Consider the following 22536-nt stretch of genomic DNA (forward strand, 5'->3'; position numbering starts at 1 on the left):
TGGGCCAACACCTTTTTCACTCTGTAGGGAGGAAGGCAGAGGTCACAAAGGTGTGTGAAATGTTGGAGAGGTGCAAATAGAGCCTGAAGACCATCCCTATTTCTCAGTTTCACGATGAATAGGCCTTGAGGTCCTGAATGCCTGACCAGCTCCCAAGAGGGCCTGGGACAACAGAGGTCAGACAGAGCCTTCTGGGGAGAGAAATTGCTCCACACGGGCCTCCCTGACTGGGTCTGGAGCAGCCTCCTGTTCGGGTTCTTTCTCCTACATCAAGTTCACAGGGGTGACTGCCTGGTAGTACAGAGCCCTAACTGGGTTTCCAGGGGACAAAACACTGCTGGTCTCTCTTTCAGAGTGGGATTGTTGAAAGAAGTTTGTCTAGAGGCAGATGCTGCAAGGCAGAAGGCAGACACAACCTGTGCGGTAGCAACTGAAGAGGGAATCCCCCTCCCCTCTGGTCACAGTCTCTAAACTGATTTCCGTAACTTGCTCTGGAGAACAGCATTCAGTCAAATGGGGGTGAGCAACTAGAAGTGGCTTCTGGGCAAAGGACTGAGGGTTGCTTTTCCTTCCTGGGGCCTCCAAGCTCTGTTTCATCCACAAAGACTGCTTTGATCTCATCTCTTTCAAGGAAGTATCAAGTTAGAAACCAGATATTGAGTTTAAAAATCACATTTGAGTTAATATTTGGCAGGAGATATGCAGAACTAAAGGCAGCTGGCAGAGCGGAGCTCTGCAAGAAGGTGTGGAGGTGACTCAGATACCTGGGTGTCCTGACCCTCTTGGGGCAGTCCCGGCAGCTTCCTCTTTCCCCACAAACTAGCCATGGGGAAATCCCCACTGGGCACTATAAGAAGCCCCTGGGCTCTGTGCAGAAGCCAGCCGCTCCAACCAAGAGGACAAGATGAGCCTGCGCCTTCCCTTCCTGCTGGCTCTACTGTTCCTCCTTGGCCCAGCCGCAGGGGCCTGGGGGGATTTGGGGACCCTGGCTTCTGGTCCCAGCCCCAGCTCCTTCCCCACCTATGACTTTGGCTCCAGCTTCACCTCTGGCTCTGACTCCAGCCCCAGCCCCAGCTCCTTCCCCACCTATGACTTTGGCTCCAGCTTCACCTCTGGCTCTGACTCCAGCCCCAGCCCCAGCTCCTTCCCCACCTATGACTTTGGCTCCAGCTTCACCTCTGGCTCTGACTCCAGCCCCAGCCCCAGCTCCTTCCCCACCTATGACTTTGGCTCCAGCTTCACCTCTGGCTCTGGCTCCAGCTCTACGTCTGGCTCTGGCTCTGGCCCTGGCCCCAGCTCCAGCCCCAGCTCTGGCCCCAGCTCCGTGTCCCAGGTAAGGAGGTCCCAGTCTGAGATCTGCATTCATTCCCTTCCTCTCACTTTTTGGGGACCTGAATATAATTTCACAGATCTGAGCACTCTAAAAGATTTACGACTCTCTTTGTTAACTGTAGGCAGCCTGGAAATAAATTAAAACCTAGGTGAAATAACTAAATTGTTAACAAGAGACAAAATCTCGGTTCTCCAAGTGGGGGCTTTCAGGAAACAATGTAAGCTTTAAAGAGATTCTCAAACCTGGCTGCACTTTAGAATCAGTGTAGGATAGGGAGTTTCTAGAGCTGCCTGGGTTCCATCAGGAGGAGAACTGTTAGGGAAGGGGCCCTGCCAGTAGAAGCTCTAGAAAAATTTGTCCAGTTGATTGCTGCCCAGCAGGGACCTGCGGACTGTGAAGAATATCCCTTGGGGGATGAGAGCCATGATGCTCCAGTGGAGCCCTGACAGTTTCTCTAAGACTAGTTTGTAAAGCAGATGGGTGACAGAAGTAGGGGGAGGAGTCATTGGTCTTGAGGAAAGTGCTGTTACACATGGACTTTCCTCGAGGAGTGTTAACTCTTTCTCAATCTTCCTTATAGGGAATCTTTAGAGCCATTTCCAGCTTGAAACAACAGCAGTAGCAACAAACAAACAAACCCAAAGCATACACTAGAAGGAGATTGGTCCAGCTAAACAACCTCCCTAGAATGTGTGGAGATCCCAGCTCCTTGGGGCTTTCCAAGCTAAGGCATGACTTGGGGTTGGGGAGGCCTAACTCCTTCAAAACCCGTCCCTCTGCGCTTCTATGATCTCTACTCACAGGTCAGGTTGCTGCTTACGTGATCATGTCTGAATGGAAGAATCAGTGGGAAAAGGGGAGGAAAATGCTTTTGGTTTTTTGTTTTCCATTTCCCATCAGGACTATGTAGGTGATGAAAATTTGCTGATTAACAAATGTGTTGGATGGGGCCCAGAGAGAAACGACAGCAACAATATTCATTGAGTGCCTAATAAATGCCAGGACTAGGTTAAGTACATAATATATATTATGTTACTTAATCCTAAGAGGTAGGTAAAATTACTGGTCCCATTTTAGAGATGTGAAAACGGAGGCTTAGAGAGGTGAAGTCGTTGGCTTAAAGTCACTAAGCTAGCAAGTTACACAGCTCAAACTTAGTCTGCCTATGCTCTTCACCATCTCTCTCTATGCAACTTTCTATATTTTCAGGGGATATAGATGAAAACTGATTATTTTTAAGAGGAGAATGGTTTGGTAATCATGAGCATGCACAATGATTCTTTGTAGCCAGAAATCAGATGCATCATTTTGTTCTGTGATACTAAGTGATTTCTGGGGACAATTAGAACTAGTTAGCATTAAACAAAAAAAATCAGGTTAACAATAATAATTTACTTTGAAGCTTCATCACCAATCAGAAGCCAGTATTTGGTTATGCTTATCAGCTAAAATAATGGAAAAGAAAATATAGGTCAAGAAATGGAGAAATTCAAAATGCCTGTTGTCTGGTAAGTAGTTAAATTGCACTTAAAGCTTTTAATTTCCTTTCTGGTTTACTTATCTCCCTCTGGTGAGTCAATATCACAACTCCAACATTTTTACGGCAGACTTAAGTATCACTTCCATTATAAACCCCATCCTAGGGCTGTCAGCTTGATGAGCTCTTTGGAAAGTGGTGGAAAACTCCTTTATAACTATTGTTGAGCAAGTTCCAAATGTATCATTTTCTATATTTTGAAAATGTTGAGTACCATTATTTTATGCCTTGAATCTTTACAGGCACTTAGACCTGGCTACTCATTAGAGCCAACTGCAACCTTAAATCACAAATGTGAGTCGCACCTTCTGCTGTAGTTCTCAGAGCACTCCACCTGCCTCAGATGTCACCCCCCAAAGAAGAGGCCGCTTTCAGGGTCCTCATTTCATAGACGAGAAAAGGTTCCATGCTTCACTCCCCACTGCAACCGGCAGAGTCGGAAGCACAACAAGTCACGTGCTTTTGTCATCAGGCTAAGGGGCTTGTTAGGCTTTCATACTGACGATGGGCCTGATTCACTGGGCAGGAATCGGGTTTTATTTGTCTCCCTAAGGCCAGAGCCTGGCAAATTGTAGACACCAGTAAATGTTAATTGAACTCACGCTGAGTGAGAACCTATCAGTGTAAGGTGTCTTGTGGGGTATGTGGGGTCCTATTTGCTCTCCACAAGGCCAAGGGGACAAGCACTTGTCTATGTCTCCCATTCCCAGTTACATTTGTATAGAGTTTAGGCGTTCACTGCAGGGAAAGATCCATCACCATTAGCTTCATTGTCTTTGAGTGGGAGGAGCAGAAACGTCTCTAATGGGAGACACTGATCAAACTTATGGACCATTTCGATGTCAGCTGAGCACGCTGGGCTGATGATAAGCAGGATGGAAGCTGGGGAGTCCACAGTGCTGGGACAGAGATGTTGAATGAAGACAGTGGAAGGCTGTCAGCAGGGCTCATAATTATTTGCCTGCCTTTCAGGTGAACTTCAGGACTGTAAGTTATTAGCTAGTGGTGTCTAGTTGATTGCCTAGAAACTGATGATCTCCACTTTTTCTGAGTTGACAGACCTTTTCAGAGAACTCTAAGAATGGTTCAACCCTGTCTTGTGCAACTAATTCACCTTCCCCTGTCAGAATGCAATGCAAGAATTTGGGGGGTAGACAGTTATTATAATAAGCTATTTCTTCAAAAGTCCATGATGTACTGGTCCTCTTGTAAAAGCCTTGGTTTTTTTGAGCTTCAGCTGTAGTCTTTCTGTCTTCAGTGGGAGTGATAAAGCTGGTTCCAAGGGAAGCTGGTCTCTCTGACAGGTTCCCTGTAGAGCTTGTCTAGTCTTTATGCATCCCCGGCAAAGACCCTTTCCTTCCCCCTATCCCAGCCCCTGTGTTCAGCATAAACCTGCTTGTCCCTCCTTCTTACTCCCCAATTCCTGCAGGTGTGGGATGTGATTGGCAAAGAAAATTGAGGCCAATGTCAAGAATTTACCTGGCATAGGGAGTTTTGGGTACAAATATATATATATGCAGATGGTCCCCTACTTAAAAATGGTTCGACTTAACGATTTTTCGACTTTATGATGTTGCAAAAGTGATACACATTCAGTAGAAACCAAACTTCGAATTTTGATTTTTGATGTTTCCCCAGGCTATCTATATGTGTTACAATACTCTGGTGTGATGCTGGGCATCAACAGCGAGCCGCAGCTTCCATTCAGCCACGTGATCACGAGGGTAAACAACCCATACACTTAACAACCATTCTGTCCCCATTCAACCATTCTGTTTTTCACTTGAAGTACAGTATTCAATAAGTTACATGAGATATTCAACACTTTATCATAAAATATACTTTGTGTTAGATGATTTTGCCTAACTGTAGGCTAACGTAAGTGTTCTGAGCACATTTAAGGTAGGCTGGGCTAAGCTATGATGTTCGGTAGGTTAGGTGTATTAAATGCACTTTCGACCTATGATATTTTATTTTTCACTTACGATGGGTTTATTGGGATGTAACCCCATTGTAAGTCAAGGAAGATCTGTATATATATATATTTTTTTTCATTCTGCTCTTCTTAAAGAAGATTAGGTTAAATTAACTAAACTCAATTAATTGTTAAATTAACAACTTAGTTGCAAAAGCCTGAATTAATTTGTCCAAAGTTCGCTGACAGAATAATCTTGATTATAGAAGCATCTAGGTCCAGCTTGTTTGGGAATCATGGGGTTGGTAGATATTAAACGCTCAGAGCACACAACTTTAGCTGTAGTCACCTTACCTCTTAAACTTTGAGAGCTCTAGCCTGCATCTCTTTAAACTCTGCAAGCCACTGACCTCCCCTTTGTAGTTTCAGAAAGAGACCCTTCAGGCTGATATTCCACAGGTGAGCTTTGGGCTGGCTGTCAGATGAGATCATTGAAGGGCATAGCCAGTCAGTCGGCTGCCAAGGGTTACTCTGTAAGGCAATAGTAGTAATAAAAAAAAAATGTTAATTGTGCTGGATCCCCTTGGGGAAGATCAAAGGGGACAAAAGAAAAACAGGATCTTTCAAACCTGTCGTTTTAAAACATGCAGCGGCACCAAAGTGTGAGCCTGAATATCTTCAAGAAAAATCAAATATTTTAAAATGACATTTCTGCAAGTGGTAAGCTGGAAAACTTAAAAGAAATTTGTACAAAACCTTCAAACTCATACACCGTTCAGTTTTTAACAAATGGCTGGTTTGTTTCCATTTTGAGGAATGTTAATTATACAATTTCCCAGGTGAAAAGAAGATGCGAATTGCACTGTATAGTTTCACTGTAACCCATATCCTGATGTTCTCTTCATTCTCTTGGAAGGCATTGGCTTGGGGTTTGGATACAGATGAGGAAAAGAAACCGAGAGAGTAGGAGGAAAAGGAAAGTGACTGATCACCTACCATGTACCAGGGACTTGGTTTACATTACTCAATTAATCTTGAGCACAACCCTGTGAAGTCAGTTATCTCCATTTGACACATGAGGAAACTGAGACTTAATGAGGGTTCACGTCCCTTAAGTGGTAGAATTAGAATTTAAACTTAGGACTCTCATCACTTCTTTATTTCCCTTTCCTGGCGTCGGTACAGTAATAATTTCCTTTAAGACTCATTTAGAAAGGAGAATCTTCCTTTAGGGAAAGGTGATTGACATAGTGGTTCAGCCCAACAGGTGGAGACATGGATGAACACTGTGCGTAATTAACCACCTGTGAAACATGGCAGTTTTAGCTTGTTTCTATGATTTTATTCATTTATGTATTGGACTCCACTTGCTTGCCTCTAAGCACTCTTTTGACAAGAGAATTTCTGTCATTCCAGTAGCCAAAAAGCTCATTTCTCAGCTTATTACTGTTGTTGAACTTATTTTTGTTTGCAGTCATTTTCCAATTTCACTGGCTCCAAGGATGATAGCGGGACCTGCCAGTGCTCCGTTATCCTGCCGGACACCACCTTTCCTGTGGAGAGAGTGGAACGCTTGGAATACACAGCTAACATTCTCTCCGAGAAGTTCAAGACAGAGCTTTCTAAAGTAAGCATTTTTTTTCTCTTCCGACAATATCTTAATAAGAACAAATAAACAAAACAAAACACTTTTTATTCAGGACTTGATGAGCAGCCATTCTTCACTGGATCAAAGACAGCACACTTGCGTCCTGTGGAGGCGTTAACATTTACTATAGTACACCTACGGAGTTCTTTAGAGCAGGAAAAATGAGAGCACAGGAGGAAAATGGGATTGAGATTATTCACGCCATGGTAAACTCACTTCAACATTGTGGTACTCTTGCAGTTGGAAGGAAGCCGGAGATCTCCCTGCAAACCCCAACTCTGCAGTTTTTATTTTGCTTTGTTGTTTCTTTTTCCTGCTGGTCTTCCCTCCAGCTCTGCTTTTTTTTTCTTTCCTCTCTTCTATCCTCTTTCTATTCTATTCTATCTTCCTTCTCTTTCACTTTTCCTTCCTATTCCCATTTCATTTCTTCTTCCTTTTTCTTTTTATTTCTCCCCTTGTCTCAACCTTTGCTTTGTCAATCCCTCCTAATCTTTCTTTCCCTTTCCTTCTTAATTCTTTTGTTTTTTTGTTTTTTACCCTTTTTGGTCTGCTCTTACTTTTGGAAGGTCACTTCACCTTCTCTTCCTCTTCCGTCTCCTCCTCCACTCCCCCGAAACTTCTGCCTCTTATCCACCTTCCTTCCTCCCTCTTTTCCTGTTTCTTCCTCTTGTTCTGTCGTTCCAATTTACTTTCTTCCTTTGTCCCTCTCCCTCTCTCTCTTTCTTGATATTATCTTCTGTTGTCTCAGCAGAAACATTACGTTAGATGTGTCTAACATTAGACCAAAACTGAAGGCTTCCCTGGGAATTTGAATCAAGACTAACAAGTCCCTCAGCCTTGGGAAAAATCCTGACTCACATCCCCTGATTACCACTTTTCTCTGGCCAGAGGAAGTTATCCCACAGGGTTTGCTTTTCTCTGAGCTGGCTGGAGCAATGTGAGTTGGCATTCCAGTTTTGAGCCCTTCTATCTTTTTAGCCAAGGTAAATATCAGTTAGAAGAACTCCCATTTTCTGCATCGGTGAAGTCCAAGCTAGGCTATAATCACATTATGCATTATTTAATACACTCCATTAATTTACAAGGAGCTCTGTCTTTCCTGCAAGATTCAAAATAAGTTTTCCTGAGAAATTTAAGCTTAGCTACCTCAACATCTAGCATAGATATCCTTTAAGACAAAAATTATGGTGAGACTGAGACCCTGCTTTCAACCTGAATTGGTACATAAATATTCTAAGCTAAATGAGTGTCCAAGAAGATGTGTTTGACTATTCCAGGAAGCTAGCTTCTTAAGAAATAAAATATCCTTGAATTAATCAGCAGAAAAGGCACAGCACTAAATTATAAATTCCAATCATTAATATTCATAGCCTTATTCCAGCATAATCAAGTACAGATAAGAAGTTATGCATAAAAACATAACAAGCAGAGGAAAATCCTAGGTAAAGATATTTTGAGTTAGAGTCATTTGCTTTGAAATAGTGGAAGCTTCTGATTTGCATGTCTTCTTTGCTGGCAGGAGTGTGAAGGGCAGTTTGAAACCCCATGCTGCTCCAGGGAAAGTATGTAGCTTGCCAGGTTTGTGAGTATGGGACATTTTATTCCAATCCCGTATCGGGGGCAGGTGGCATCTGCCTTGCTAATAATTGGCAGGGAAGACGGGTGGAGTAGGTTGGAAAACTTTTAGTTCTGAAAGTGTCAGTAGCTGGTCCTGAAAGATTTGTGATTGAGGTCTAAGAAAGAAATTGACCTGCCAGCTGAGATTTGCTTAATAGAGTTGATGTGAGAGGTGATAATAACAATGATAATAGTAACAGCTTTCCTTTGCACTTTTCTTAATGCTTTCAGTTCTATTTTATTCTCAAGCAACCCTTCAAGACAGATAGGCCCGGTGTTCTCCCTCCCATTTTAGGCATGGAAAAACTGAGGTTCATAAAGGAGAAGGGACATAAATGGAGAGATCATCCCTCTCTTGACTGGTTAAGCCAGGTTGGGAATTTGGGTCTTAGGAATTATCCCAGTTCTCTTTTCTCTCGCCCATGCTATCATCATCCTCCAGTGCAGACCCAAGAAGAGATGCAGTAGGTCAGTAATGCCTTCAAATCCAAAGTTATCTCTTCAGCTGAGGGCTTTTGAATTTCCAGGTGAATTATTATAGCTATCCCTAGGTTGCCTTGGAAATCATTGTTTATCTAGAGGCCTGGGGGAATGCCTGTTTGGGCAGGCCAGTAGAAAAGGGTTTTGACTGCCTTACGTTGATTCATTATCTGTCAGTACACAGAGAAGACAGGGAGCTGCCTCTGCATAAGATGCTGAAAGCATTTTATCCTTTTCTGTTGTTTATAACATGTCCTCTCGTGACAATACTTAGGAAGGGGATGACACAAAAGGCAGCTCAGGATTTTCTTTCTCTTGAGGCTTATGGTCTTTGGGGCAAGTTATTTAATATAACACATTTGCTAATAGATCCTCATGCATTAGAAAGTTGAGGCAGCCCAGACATGTAGCCAACCCATAAACAAACAACATTGATTAAGCAATGTTTTGTGCAGTGAAATATAATAAATTAAAAGGTCAGATTGAAAAAACCTGAAATCACTGTTTCTCTAATAATGACTGTAATTTATAGGACAACCATTATGCTAAGCATTTTATATATGTTATCTCAGGTCTTTACTATAATATTGTAAGCTTGATATCATTGATCGCAGTTTATAGGAGGAAACCAAAGCTTAAAGAAATTAAGTTATTTGCCCCCTAAGTACTGAAGTCAAATTGAGCTTAGATGGGTCTAGCTCTAAAGTGCTTCATATGTCTTGATGGTCAATTCAAGCTCAACTAATATTGTAACATTTATTTTTAAAGATATATTAAAATAACAGCGTGTTGCAAAATACATTTACTTATTTCAAATAATCTGGCCATAACTCTGATCACAGGTTTTGAGGAACTGGCAGAAACACAAGCCAGACTAACTTTTTAGCTTAATAGCTAGCTGTACTACATCCTTATCTATTACAAGACACATTTACTGTATGGAACAACAACAAACACCCAGAACAACCCCCAAACAAAATTTGATTCTTAGAACCCATCAATGACATAATATGTGCATAACAAAAGAATGCAAGCTCTGAATGTTAGGCTGGTGATTTGAAGGTAAGCATGGATGAATCTTCTGAAGCTCAAACTTGAAGTGATGAGGAGCTTCACAGTAAAGGTGTTGACACAGGGATGTGCCCCCTTAGGGCTAGACTCATATTCTTGCTACACATCCCCAGGGAGGTTGGGCTGCCTCTGCTGAGACTGCACCTTCCAGGGAGATCTGGGATGTTCACAGAATTGTCCATGCTGTCTCAACACTGGAGATCCATAGAAGGGTTTATACTAACAATCTACTTAAATTAGTAAATTTCACACTGTGAAGTCTTTCTGGCTCATCCTCAAATTCTCTCCTGCCTTCTATAACTCCATGCATCTTCCAAGTTTTCCTGAACATCACTGAGCTTTCCTTCAAATGTGAGCTGAAAGAACCTCACTTTTTTCCTAAACAGATCTTTAGAGACCCTTCATTTTGTGACTAAACTACGGCAGGCACAGCACACACTCTCCTAGGTAGCAGACTCCAGGTTATGACTTGGTTGTCAGTGAGAATCTGGTAGAGCCACATTTTATTTAGTGGAGAAGACAGTTGAATCACTCATTTTTGTAGAACAGCAGCTGCGATGTGCCACCAAAATGTTCTAGGAAAGCCGAGGGTGTTTCATTTGTTCCAAGAGCTGGCGAGGCCAAACGCCAGCAAGAATATTCATTTCACGAACTTCCATTTCTGCAACTGATTAGCAATTTATTATTCTTTTTTTGTCGCAGGCAAGATTATATACCTGGTTTTTGTAGAAATTGAAGGCTGGTTACCTTATCTGTGTTTGTACTTTTGACGGAGACTTGTTAGGTTTTATATACATATATCTATGTATATATAGATAGATAGATATTTTAACCTCCTTACCACCAAAATGTCAATAGCCTTATGAGCCTCCAAGTGATGGCACATCTGATGGCAGTGAGTATCAGTTGCCTGAGGAGATACACTAGAAGTGCCAAGGGCTGCATTTTCAACTTTCATTAAAATCCTCTTTGCCTGAAGCCCTAGCCCTTTACATCTGTGGCTTATGTGTCTACGTTAATTTGCACAGTGGGGTTAAGTGGAAGGGCTAAAATGACAAAAGTTAGGGCTGCCTTTCGTGTTAGGAGGATCAGAGGCCAACATCTGGCTCTGAATTCATCCAGGCACTGTGGATCAGCTACTTGACATTAGCACAGTTTGGGGAAAAGTATCACTTATGTTCAAATTTTTAAAAAGAATGTAAAACCAGCAACTTTTAATGAGCAGGTCCTTTAAAAAGCCATGGCATTTCTTTTAGAGACCAGATACAGAAAGAACCACCAACTGTGTTTGCTGAAATATCCATTTGGAGATTCCAATTATACACTAAACCATCAAGGGAATTTTTGGAAATATTTTAGCTTAATGATCAGACATTCAAATATATGCAACAAATGTGCAATTTAAAGGTCTTATTGCAATAAGCGTTCTTGGAATAAATGTGGGTGCACTCAATGAAAGGAATTCTGCTTAGTGCATTTCTCCCTCTTCTAGAAAATACTTAGATTTAGCGCTGTGGTTCTAAACAGAGGGAGGGTGGTGGTGGTAGTGACTTTGCCCGCGTGAGCATTTAACAATGTCTGGGGCACTTTTGGTTATCACAGCTAGGGGTTAGGTGGATGCTGTTGTCACCTAGAGGCAAGAGTGGCTGCTAAACATCCTACAATACATAATATATCCCCCCACAAGAAAGAATGATGTAGCTCAGATTGTCAATAGTGCTGAAGTTGGGAAACCCTGATCATGTGCATTGAGGGGAGGAAGGAGGGCAAGAGACTCTGATTCGAACCACTTTAGTTTGGAGAGCTAATATCTTCAAACATTAAAATGGAGATTAAAATGTACTTGCGGATGGATTTTGAAGCAAAATTATTTTGTTTAGGCAAGTGAAAAATACACCCCTCAAATGTAATAAATTCTTTATAGTTTGTATTTGGATAGATTAAAAAAATCTAGTTAAATATATTTTTGATCCATTTCTTTACCAAAAAAAAATATATATATGTTGACAGTAATCAAATAGTCTCTGAGGGCTTGGTAGTGGAGGAAGACTGTATGATACTACTCTGGGGATTGACTTGAGCATTTTGATTCCCCTTCAGGTGAAGGAGTATGTCCATTTAATCAGTGTGTATGAAGAGAAACTCATAAACCTAACTGTCCGAGTAGAGATCATGGAAAAGGATACCATTTCTTACACTGAACTGGACTTTGAGCTGATCAAGATAGAAGTGAAGGAGATGCAGAAACTGATCATACGGTTGAAGGAGAGTTTTGTTGGAAGCTCAGAAATTGTTGACCAGCTGGAAGTGGAGGTAAGGAATGAACTTGCTTCTCAGTGGATTAATAATAAATCCTCTTCAGTGATCAAGTGCTAGGCCCAGGTTATGAATCTCTCTCTTCTGACTTCTGATTCTGTACTGTCTCATGACCATGTGGTATGTCCCATGTTCTGCTGTAGGTGGATGCCTGTCTTTGAATAGTAAGTTAAACACATTGGGAACATGTTGATTGAAGAGCAGGTATTCTCTAACGGTCAGAGTCCTGCCCCAGAACCAAATGGCCTTTCACTGTCTCTAGAAAGGAGGTGATATAAATCTGAACAACTGCATGGCCAAGCTAGATCAAGTATCTTCTCTGTTCTGGATTTATCCTCGTGGGACTAGAAAGCCACAATTTACCTGATGTTGGACTTGCTAGGTCTGTTTTTCCTTTTGAGTGATCACGTAAACCTTAATCTCTCTTGGAACTCTTCTTCACATATTGGTAACCCTCTTTAAAGAAGTTTCTCATGAGTATGTTTTAGTGAAGGCTTTTAATCTCTGTGGATAAATACCATCACATTAATGTTATGGTTAGATAATTTTTATCCATGAGAATTTTCTAGCACAGTCATGACATCTACTATAATTGAGAATGCTAGTTACACATTTTAGAATTCAACTTTTCTTTGGGGCGCACCATTCATTAGAAACTTAATTATAACACAACATGAGTAAACACGAGTTTATAGGAAAAGGTTATGATGAATGGCCCTTAATGGACATTTGTGGATGTTTAGACTGAGCCTGTGCTCTATTATCAAAGCTGTTAAAATCTTTGCCATTTTCTTCTTGTCACACACATCTGCCTGTGATCTGACAGGTGTTCACGCTAAATGGTAAAATGTATTCTTCCAAATGAAACCATTCAGAAGAATCTCAGGTGTATTCTCCAGCAATGTTTCACTAAGTGACAAATTCAGCCCTCGCATGTTTATGAAAGAAATTGCATGATCACATAAAGTCACTCTGAATTTTTATTTCCTTAGATAAGGAATTTGACTCTTGTGGTAGAGAAACTGGAGACACTAGACAAAAACAATGTCCTTGCCATTCGCCGAGAAATTGTGGCTCTGAAGACCAGGCTAAAAGAATGTGAAGCCTCTAAAGAAAGTGTTCCTGCCACCGTCCCTCCTCCTGCTCCAGGTAAGCGTGCCATATTTTTACTACATGTGCCAGGCCTTGTGAGGAGCCAAGAGCGGGGTGGGGAAGGAATTCAGGATTGCAATTGCGAAGGAAGGATGGGATTCTTGCAGTTCTCAGTTTACTCTTTCATGCTTTTAAATCTCCTCTCCTAGTAGCTCTCCATGCTATCACATTCGGGGGCTCACAGAGGAAAAGCACAATGAGTTGATTTAAAACAGAATCCATATGTTACACGTATTCCTTTTGCATTTACTATCAGGAAAATATCTCTCTGGTGATGGAGTTGCTATGAGGGGACCAGGTGAAAGCTTCTGGAATCTGAGTGACATCTGTGCTGTCCTCTGGGTTTATATGATGAGCTGGGGTTATGCCTTGAATCCTCCTTCTCGCCTTCTCTCCTTCCACCTTTTCATTTTTCCTTTGTGCTTTCCTTAAATGCCTGTTGGGCACCTGCTGTAGAGTGTATCCTAGGGTTCAGTGAGGATCAAAGGCATGGCCCCACCTGTCCAGTACTTGTGGGTGTACCTTGCTGTCCCTCTTGGACTGTGAGTACCTGGAGGGCAGGGATGGCCTCTCCCTCTCTAATGAATCATCCTGGGGGTCAAGTATAACATAGAGGTGGGTGCCCCATAAATACCCCTGTGAATGGAGCCAGCGGAGTGTGGGGGTCAAGAGCATGGCTTTGGGACCCCAAAGACCTGAGCTTCCCAGCTATGTGGCCACGTCAAAAAGATCCTTAATATTCTCACTCATAAAATGGGATAATGGTAGCACCTACCTTGCAGGGTGGCTGTCAGGATTAATGAAACAAGGCTTGGGAAGCTCAGAGCTCTATGACGGGCATATATGCCTTGGCAATTGTTATTATAATTGAAGTGAAAACCTTGATGCAAACCAAGGCAGTGGCAGGTCCTTGTGTGCTTCAGCACATCCCTCCAGGTGAACTAAAGCCAGCCTCTCAGCTGCAGCATTCAGCCCTGTGCTTTAGAGATGCTGGTGTCACAGGGAAGCTCTCTCTACAGGTTGTGAGCATCTCAGCCTGAATAAGAAAGGAATCTTTTCATCAAATCATACAGCTCTTGTGATTTTCCATTAATTCCTATTGCTCACAATCTGTTTCCTTTTAGGCTATGCCTTTCTGGATCCTTCTGAGTGTAGCCGGTTTCTAGATACTGCCATAGTTATAAGCCTCTTGGTGTTGTTCAGGGGACTCTTCCTTCCCTCTGCAGTTGAGAATCTGCCATGCTGTGACAAACAGAGAAGGTTTAGGACAAAGGCTATGCTCTGTCCTCTGTAATAAACTAAGGCTAAATTTGGTCTGGGACCAGCTGTGTCAACCTGCATTGGAAATGAGGGCTCATTTTGCTGGGCTCCTTGAAGGCAGGATTTCAAGCAATGACAACCACTGATAATACCGGAGCAAGTTTTTTTTTTTCTTTTTCTTTTCCTTTTTTTTTTTTTCTTTTTATCTCAGCAAATCTTCATGGTATAGATTTTTCCAGCACAAGTTTCTATGTATCCCTTAGAATGAGGATGTTTTACAGCAGGAAGGAACATTCAAGACCGTCTAGCTGAGGCCCACCATGTCTCAGAGGAGGGCACTTAGGTGTTGAAGATGCTGCTTTTCCTGAGCCCACACAGGTAGTTAGTGACAGAGCTGAGGAGGAAGTGCAAGGCCTCTCGCTCCCTGGTCATCTCAGGACCCAAAGTGTCAGGTGTCAGTAACTCACAGACAGCAGTGGGGGAGAAAGTACACTGTACTTTCTTACTTACACTAAGACTTCTGTGAGCCATCCCAGCCCAGCTGCGTTGTTTAAGCAAATTAGACCCAGATTTTCTCTCTTCCCCACAACGTTGGCTGTTCTTGGATCCCTGCCAAGCCACTTGGCCATCCTCCAGCTTTGTTCACATTATATTTATGATGTTTATATTAAACTTTTTGTCATGTTTTTAAATCAATTTCTTTCACTTGCTCTCTTTCCATGTGGATAGGTTGATAAAGCAGAATTGGAAAATCCCCAGGCACCACAAAGTTGTGAGCCTGTGGAGACTTTAATTAAAGTTACTCGCTATTATGAGACTTTAAAATCTGGCCTGGGGGCTGGCCCAGTGGTGTAGTGGTTAAGTTTGCATGCTCCACTTCAGTGACCTGAAGTTGGCAGGTTCAGATCCCAGGCATGGACCTATGTACCGCTTATCTAGCCATGCTGTGGCAGGCGTCCCACATAAAATAGAGGAAGATGGGCACAGATGTTAGCTCAAGGCCAATCTTCCTCAGCAAAAAGAGGATTGGCAACAGATGTTAGCTCAGGACTAAGCTTCCTCACCAAAAAGAGGATTGGCAACAGATGTTAGCTCAGGACTAAGCTTCCTCACCAAAAAAAAAAAAAAATCTGGCCTGTTTGCTTTTTCCTGTTCTGTTCCAAAGTTGCACAGAACAAAAAAGCCTGTATGCAAGTCTCAGCTATCAAGTAATTCTGTGCTCTCTCAGCAACTCCCTGGCATTTGCAGTTAGCTGGTCAGCTTGATCTTAGAACCAGTACATGTAGTTACAGTTCAATAAAATATGTTTTCTACTTGGTTTATGCTGCAAATGGCATCCTTTTCTGCTTCATTTTATAGAACTTTCTAATCTAAAATAATTGGCCTCCTGCTCATTAATGTTTTGTCCTGAAGACAACTAGCTTTAGTCTCTCCCTGTTTTTCCCCTGAATCTAATTGACTGCAGCTAGGCAGAATGTTATGTGAATGCCCAGGAGTGGATCACCATTGTGATTGGAGACGTTGGGCTCCATGCCGACACAGAGCAGGTGCTCAGCAATGGTTGGGGATTGAGTAGGGTGTGAAAGGTATGGGGTGACCTGCCCAAGCCCCAAGCCTAGGGAAGAGCAGAGTGCTGGGGAGCATATATCCAATAATTCAAAGTCAATTTAGTTTGACCATTGTATTATTACGACCATTTTAATTGCCTAATTCTCACATGTCAATTGTATTCTCCTCTTTGCCCAAACAAAGTTTAGTTGCCCAGATGAGAGAGTGCATTGGTGTATCCAAGACTGTTTCCTCTGCAAGCGTATCATCTTTGGCCTTTAAAAAAATGCTACTAAGCATGAGACTTTATAAAAGCCAAGTTAGGTTATTTTAAAGTCTCACCATATGGCTTCCCAGGATATTTTCAGAATACTATGGCAATATCTAATGAATTGCATGATGAAGAGATTGCCAACCAAGGCTACACTAGAATAGAGGGTTCCTAGCATTCTGTTCTATGGAGTAAATACCAGGCTCTGAAAAATTCAGACATGTATCAGGGTAGAGGGCTACTGTTTTATAAACAAGGGTAAGCTGGGTTTGGGAGATTTGATCAGTCTTTCATTCCTTTATTCCACAAACATAATTTGGTGCCACTGTGTGATTGGTCCTGTTCTTGGTACTGAGGTTACCAGGATGGGTGCAGAAACCTCTAAAACCACTAACCAGGAAGGGAGACAGTCATGTAAACCTTCAATTGTAACACGATTGGATTATAATGCTGATAGTTACTATTTATTGAGTTACATGTACATACCTTCTGTCTATTTTTTCCTAATAGTCTTGCAGAGTAGGTATAATTATTATTTTTTAACATGAAGAAACTGAGGCTCAGAGGGTTAATTAACTTGCTCAAGGAGACATAGCTAGTAAGTATTGGAGTCAAGATTTGATTGGAATCTGTCTGGCAATATTTTCACTGTACCAGGCTGCGTTCCATAGATGCTTTAATAGAGAGGTACACCTATGATTCCTGGAGTGATAAGAAAGTTCCAACAACTCATCAACCTGATTAACACCAAATTATCTTTGCTTCCTTGCTTGTGGAGCAGCTGAAAGGGTACTTTTACTCTCAGCTCCATGCTGTGTTCTCTTCTACCAGAAAATGCAAAATGATTCATACATCTTTCACAATTCTTGGATCATGGCTGGGTGATGGGTTGTTGTCCCAGTGATGGGGTAAATCTGTATGGAAGGGTCAGGAAGGGAATGGAGTATCTTTAAGACCTCGAAATGAAAGAAAGGGCTAGGAAGGGGTGCGAGATAAGAGAGGGTGGGGAGAAGCTCAGGGTAGCTGGGTGGGGAGATGGGTACTCCAGCTGGACTAGATGAGCAGTTGGGCATAGGGCTGGCTATCAATTTCAGCTTTGTTTCCAAGATGGTTTGCTGCCAGGAGTCGGGAAGCCTGCCATAGCCTTTTTACTGGTCTGTCACTGCTGTAGCCACATCCGTAGTATTGGCAACAGTGCTTAGTTCTCTTCTCTATTTCCACTTCATTTTGACCATAGCCTGCACTCTAAAAATGGCCCAGAGGTAATAAATGATAAAGGGAAGATGAGAAAAAGGACAGGGGAGTGTTTAGGAATGACTGGGAGGTTAGGAAAAGAGATTTACGTTTTATAGAGTTTTAATATTTATACCAGGTACAATTTTAATTTCCTGGCCAACTTACGAAATGATGATCCATCGTTATTATTATTGTTAGTGGTAATAGGTAAGAGTAACAATAATTTTTAAGAGAAGATTATTTTGGTTCCTTCATATCTAAGGATTTCCCCATCTAGGACGGACTAGTTTATTATCTTTAACCTCATGGTAATGCTTCAATTAGTTTTATGCATCAGAAGTTTTCCTTAACTATTCTCTTGCTACCGGTTTGGGCTATTTCCTTTCCAGGAAGGCATGATTCACTTAAGCAAGCAATTTCTAAGTCTTCTGACCTGCAAGAAAAAAGTGATGTTCTTTCATTTCCTCAGAGTGAATGTAGTTGAATAAATAAGTTCCCGGGAAGATATTAGAACTAGAAAATCCAATTTGTCGCATATGGAAAGTCAACCAGTTTTTGTTGTCATTAAACCGAACACATCGCTAACTTTATTTTAATAATTCATGCATTGTTTCATAAACAAAAGCAAACAAGCATTCATCTGAGAGATCACTTTTAGGAGAAGAAATAATAATTTATAATTTTATTACTATTTCTTTAGTGGAGAGCAGCCTCTTGGCTGAGCACACGTTACTTTTTTATTTATGAAAAGCGCATGCGTTATTAAAATAAACCCGCAACTGGGTTCTGCTTAATAATACACAAAATTGTATGAGGTTGAGTACAGAGTGGTTTCATTTATCTACCTGTTGTGTGGTTGGCTGGCTTTCCCATCAACTGCGGATTTATGAGAGCATTTAAGGAGCACGTATTTAACTCTAAACCAAAACACCCGAGCGAATTGGAAAAATAAAAGCAAGATTTCTAGCAATGGTTTCACCTCTGAGCAGTCCTTGACTGAGAAGGAGAGAATGGGGAGACATTTAGCAAGGAAAGGAATGGGTCTTCCCCTATCTGTCAGAGGCAGAGACTCAGAGGCAAAAGCTTTGCTCCTCCTTCTCCCACCACAATGGTAATTCCAGACAATTCTTTGGAGCTCTGCTTTGGGCTCCAGCTTACCTCACGTGCTCTCCATGGCTCCCTGATTCCCTCTAAGCCTTTAAAGCCAGAGTCAGAGATTCAAGTCCTGTTCTTTCCTTCCCTCACCTGCTCTGCCCCTGGCAGCAGGATGAGGATAAATGACCTTAAATGTACTTGAAGTTGAATTTTCTTCCTCGTCCAATAAACTATCTCACTTCTTTTGGAAGGGGATTCATTAGATCCCAGAAAACGTGTGTTCAACTCTTTGGAAAGTTATTATAAAAATATTGGAGGAATTTTATTTTATTTTTTTATAGCTCATAAATGGTTTGGATTGGCAGGCATTTCTGGGGATGTACAATGTGAAGGGCCAATTGCCCAGCCTGAGTCATTCACCCAAGTGTTACAGGGAACATAGATTCAGTGGGCCCGTGTGTCTGGTCTCACTTGATTGTACACACTGTGACAGTGATAGTGTCAGAATAGAAAAGATAAAGCCTGTCATTCTATGGCACAGTGGAATATGGCTTATGAACAGCAAGACCCACCTTACACCTCTGCTGCAAGGTGATCACCAAGTGATCTATGTGATGGGCTATGCTTTGTGCACAAAGCAGGCAATATTGCCCTAAAATAACTTCCATGGCTTCTCAAGGCTGAAATTCCACCATTGTAGGATCATCTTTCTGGATCTTTAAAATACCACGTTAAAAACTTCCTCTTCTGAGATTAGCCTGGGGCAGCATTGGTCCCTGGGGTCCCAGGGAAGGGCAGAAGGGTGAAGGGAAAGGAGACTTGCCCAGGATAATCTTCTCCTTCATCAATTCTCCCTGACCCTGGTGAATAGCGCCTTCTGGTTTTATGGAAATAGGGTAGGATTCTGGAATGATCTTGCTTTCTGTATAAGAAACATCAAATAAAATCATATTTGCAAAATGTTTCCTGATAGAAGAATATTTATTAAATTCACCATGTTCCCCTTTCCTGTCTCTGGGCCCTCAAATCTTTTTAATATGGCTCTTGGCAGTTTCATTATCCCCATTTTCCAGGTTGAAAGCCCATCCATGGAAATAGAAGGTAGTTCTCTCTAGAGCTGATACTAGGTTTACATTGAGACTGAAACCAAGAGAAGGTTTTGGCTCTTCTCCATCAGAACCACTGTTGTCATTGAACCTTGACAAGAAAAATATTTAAGGATTCCTTTGGTTCTTAGGATAGTAAGCTATTTGCATCTTATCATTCATTTTCTCTAAGAATGCCGTTTTATTTCTTTGTTTGTATAGGGAGCTGTAGTCATGGTGGTGTGGTGAACATCAGCAGACCGGCCATAGTTCAGCTCAACTGGAGAGGGTTCTCCTACAAGTATGGTGCCTGGGGTCGGGATTACTCTCCTGAAAATCCAGAGAAAGGGCTGTATTGGGTGGCACCTTTGAATACAGATGGGAAACTCTTGGAATATTACAGACTCTACAACACACTAGAGGATTTGCTATTGTACACATATGCCCAACAGTATCAGATTGCATATGGCCAAGGCAGTGGTACAGCAGTTTACAAAAACAACATGTATGTCAACTGGTACAATACTCGGAACATTGCCAAAGTTAACCTGACCACCAACAAGGTTGCTGTGACTCGAACTCTCCCGGATGCTGCCTATAATAACCGCTTTTCATATGCTAATGTTAATTGGCAAGACATTGACTTGGCTGTGGATGAAAATGGATTGTGGGTGATTTATGCAACTGAAGCCAGCACTGGTAACATGGTGATTAGTAAACTCAATGAGACCTCGCTTGTGGTGCTAAACACTTGGCACACCAAGCAGTATAAACCATCTGTTTCTAATGCCTTCATGGTATGTGGGGTTCTGTACGCTACTCGTACTGTGAACACCAAAACAGAAGAGATCTTCTACTACTATGACACAAACACAGGGAAAGAGGGCACACTAGACATTACAATGCATAAGATGCAAGAAAAAGTGCAAAGCATTAACTATCACCCTTTTGACCAGAAACTTTTTGTCTATAATGATGGTTACCTTCTGAATTATGATGTTTTCTTCAAATAGGAATCCCAGCAAGATGTTTAGGTGTTAGGGTGAGAGTGAAATAAAATGTTTATTGAAAAAATGTTCTTCTCCACTTATTTAGATATCTGCAGGGGGATCCAGGAGTATATTTGCTTAGTAGTAATATTTGGGTGCATAGCTCTACCACACTAGAGACTTAGGATATTTGCCCTGATTTGATGAGTTCTCTTGGAAGCCATCTGCCTCCAAGGATGCATTTCCCTTCTGAAATAAGGTCTTTCCAGGGGAGTGAGATTATCAGAGGTCTAGGGGCTTTATGGGTCCAAGGAAGCCATCAGTGAAGTGACATTTGGAAATTAAGGAACTTAAAGAGAACTCTGTATGGCTTCTGGGGATTCTTTGTATGGGAGAGAGGGCTTAATGGCCAGTTCTCCTCCATGTAGCCCTGCTAATTCTTCCATACCTGAAAGAAACCTGGGGCTTAATCAGGCAGGTTAATATCTGAAGCTCCATGAGGGAACAAATCGCCAATTCTGTTTTTCATACTAGCACCTGGAACAATGTTCTGTATGTAGCAGATAAGTAAATTCAGCATGCTTATATTATGTCTGTAAAATGCTCTGAGTTTTCTTGAGAAAGATCCCTTTGGCCATTAGATTGTACACTGAAAATCAGTCCCTGATGAATCTGCAGAGGAGGCACTTGATTTTTCTTTTCTCCCATTGTCGACCTACGTAAGAATCAGTAGAACCCTCCTACCTCATAACTTCATTCCAAAGGCAGCTCAGAAGATTAGAACCAGACTCACCAACCAATTCCCCCCATCTCCTCCCTACTTCCTACTTAAAAAAAAAAAAAAAAGTAACTTTTTTTTATGGAACAGATATAAGCTAAACAAAATTAATTTTCTTTTGTCTGATCATGAACTTTTACTTACATGACTGTAAGACCATAAGAAACTCAGATGGCAGTGGTAAAATGACAGCATATCTGGTTATATAATAAAGCCCTTGGAACATATGTGAAACTTGTGTTAAATCATATCAATTGTTTCATGCAATGTTTGTCTTTTTTTAAGCCTGAAACTTGTAAGAAAATGACATTTTAATATTTTTTGAGGAAGAAGTGTAAAAAAACCATTGAAAGCATCTAGTAAATCGTTGCAGTTTGAAAACCTTGCAGGTGTTTGTGCCTCTGTGCTTTTGGATGGCTTTATCATCTGGTCTTGGTCTCTTTTCTTTTGCTGTTTATGAGTCTTAGTCTATACGATCGGCTTCTTACAGGCTGTACTCTTCCCCTTTTAACAAATAATTAAAATGTGTTTTGAAAAAAGTGTTGTCTTTTGTTTTTCTTACTCTTTTATTTTATTATTAGAAAACCTCTTAATAGCGTATTCCACACCTTGCTGAGAGGTACAGAGAATGGCTACCTCCCAAACACCAATGCCCAAGATATCATATTCCTCACAGCAGATAACGTCAATAGCTTTGAAAGGAGTCCAAAGTCAGGGCTGGCTCTTTAGTTTTCACTCCACTTTAAAATCCATTCTCTCTGGCAGGTTTTGTTGTATGAGGTTGTACTTTTTTCTTTTGGGATATGACCTTATGTACTTATTATTTGCATGACTGATCTGATTATTTCCAATGGTGGACTATATTTGTGTGGCTTATGTTCCTTTTCCAAGTGAGCTGTTAACGTGGGTCAGAAGCCTTCAGATAATCCCCAAACAGGAGGTCTTAGACAGAAAACAGAGGGAATAACTGGTAGTGTTGAGAAGAGAAGTACCTTTATTGACGAGAATGCGTAGCGGGACGGGTGACCTAGAGCTGGAAGGACAGATAGTCTAGGCTCGCGCAGTTAGTCTTACTGAAATGCTCATTTTTAATTCATACCAAGCTTTTTGAGGCAGATGGTAGCTACAATATTTAGAATTTTTAGCAAGATTTTTATCTTTCAGAGCTGAGCATAGAGACAGTTATGGCCTTCAAAATGCAGCAA

The 22536-nt window shown here is 41.6% G+C and overlaps 1 protein-coding gene across 1 annotated transcript; it reads left to right on the forward strand.

Moving 5' to 3' along the window:
* The first annotated feature begins 904 nt into the window (after positions 1 to 904).
* On the forward strand, positions 905 to 20577 carry LOC131408084 (olfactomedin-4-like). Its single transcript, XM_058544648.1, has 6 exons — positions 905 to 1049; positions 1308 to 1333; positions 6260 to 6412; positions 11702 to 11914; positions 12910 to 13066; positions 19787 to 20577. The coding sequence occupies exons 1-6, from the start codon at positions 905 to 907 to the stop codon at positions 20575 to 20577; spliced, it is 1485 nt and encodes a 494-aa protein (XP_058400631.1).
* The last annotated feature ends 1959 nt before the right edge of the window (positions 20578 to 22536 follow it).

Source organism: Diceros bicornis, chromosome 7, assembly GCF_020826845.1.
Source record: "Diceros bicornis minor isolate mBicDic1 chromosome 7, mDicBic1.mat.cur, whole genome shotgun sequence".
Lineage (NCBI taxonomy): Eukaryota > Metazoa > Chordata > Mammalia > Perissodactyla > Rhinocerotidae > Diceros > Diceros bicornis.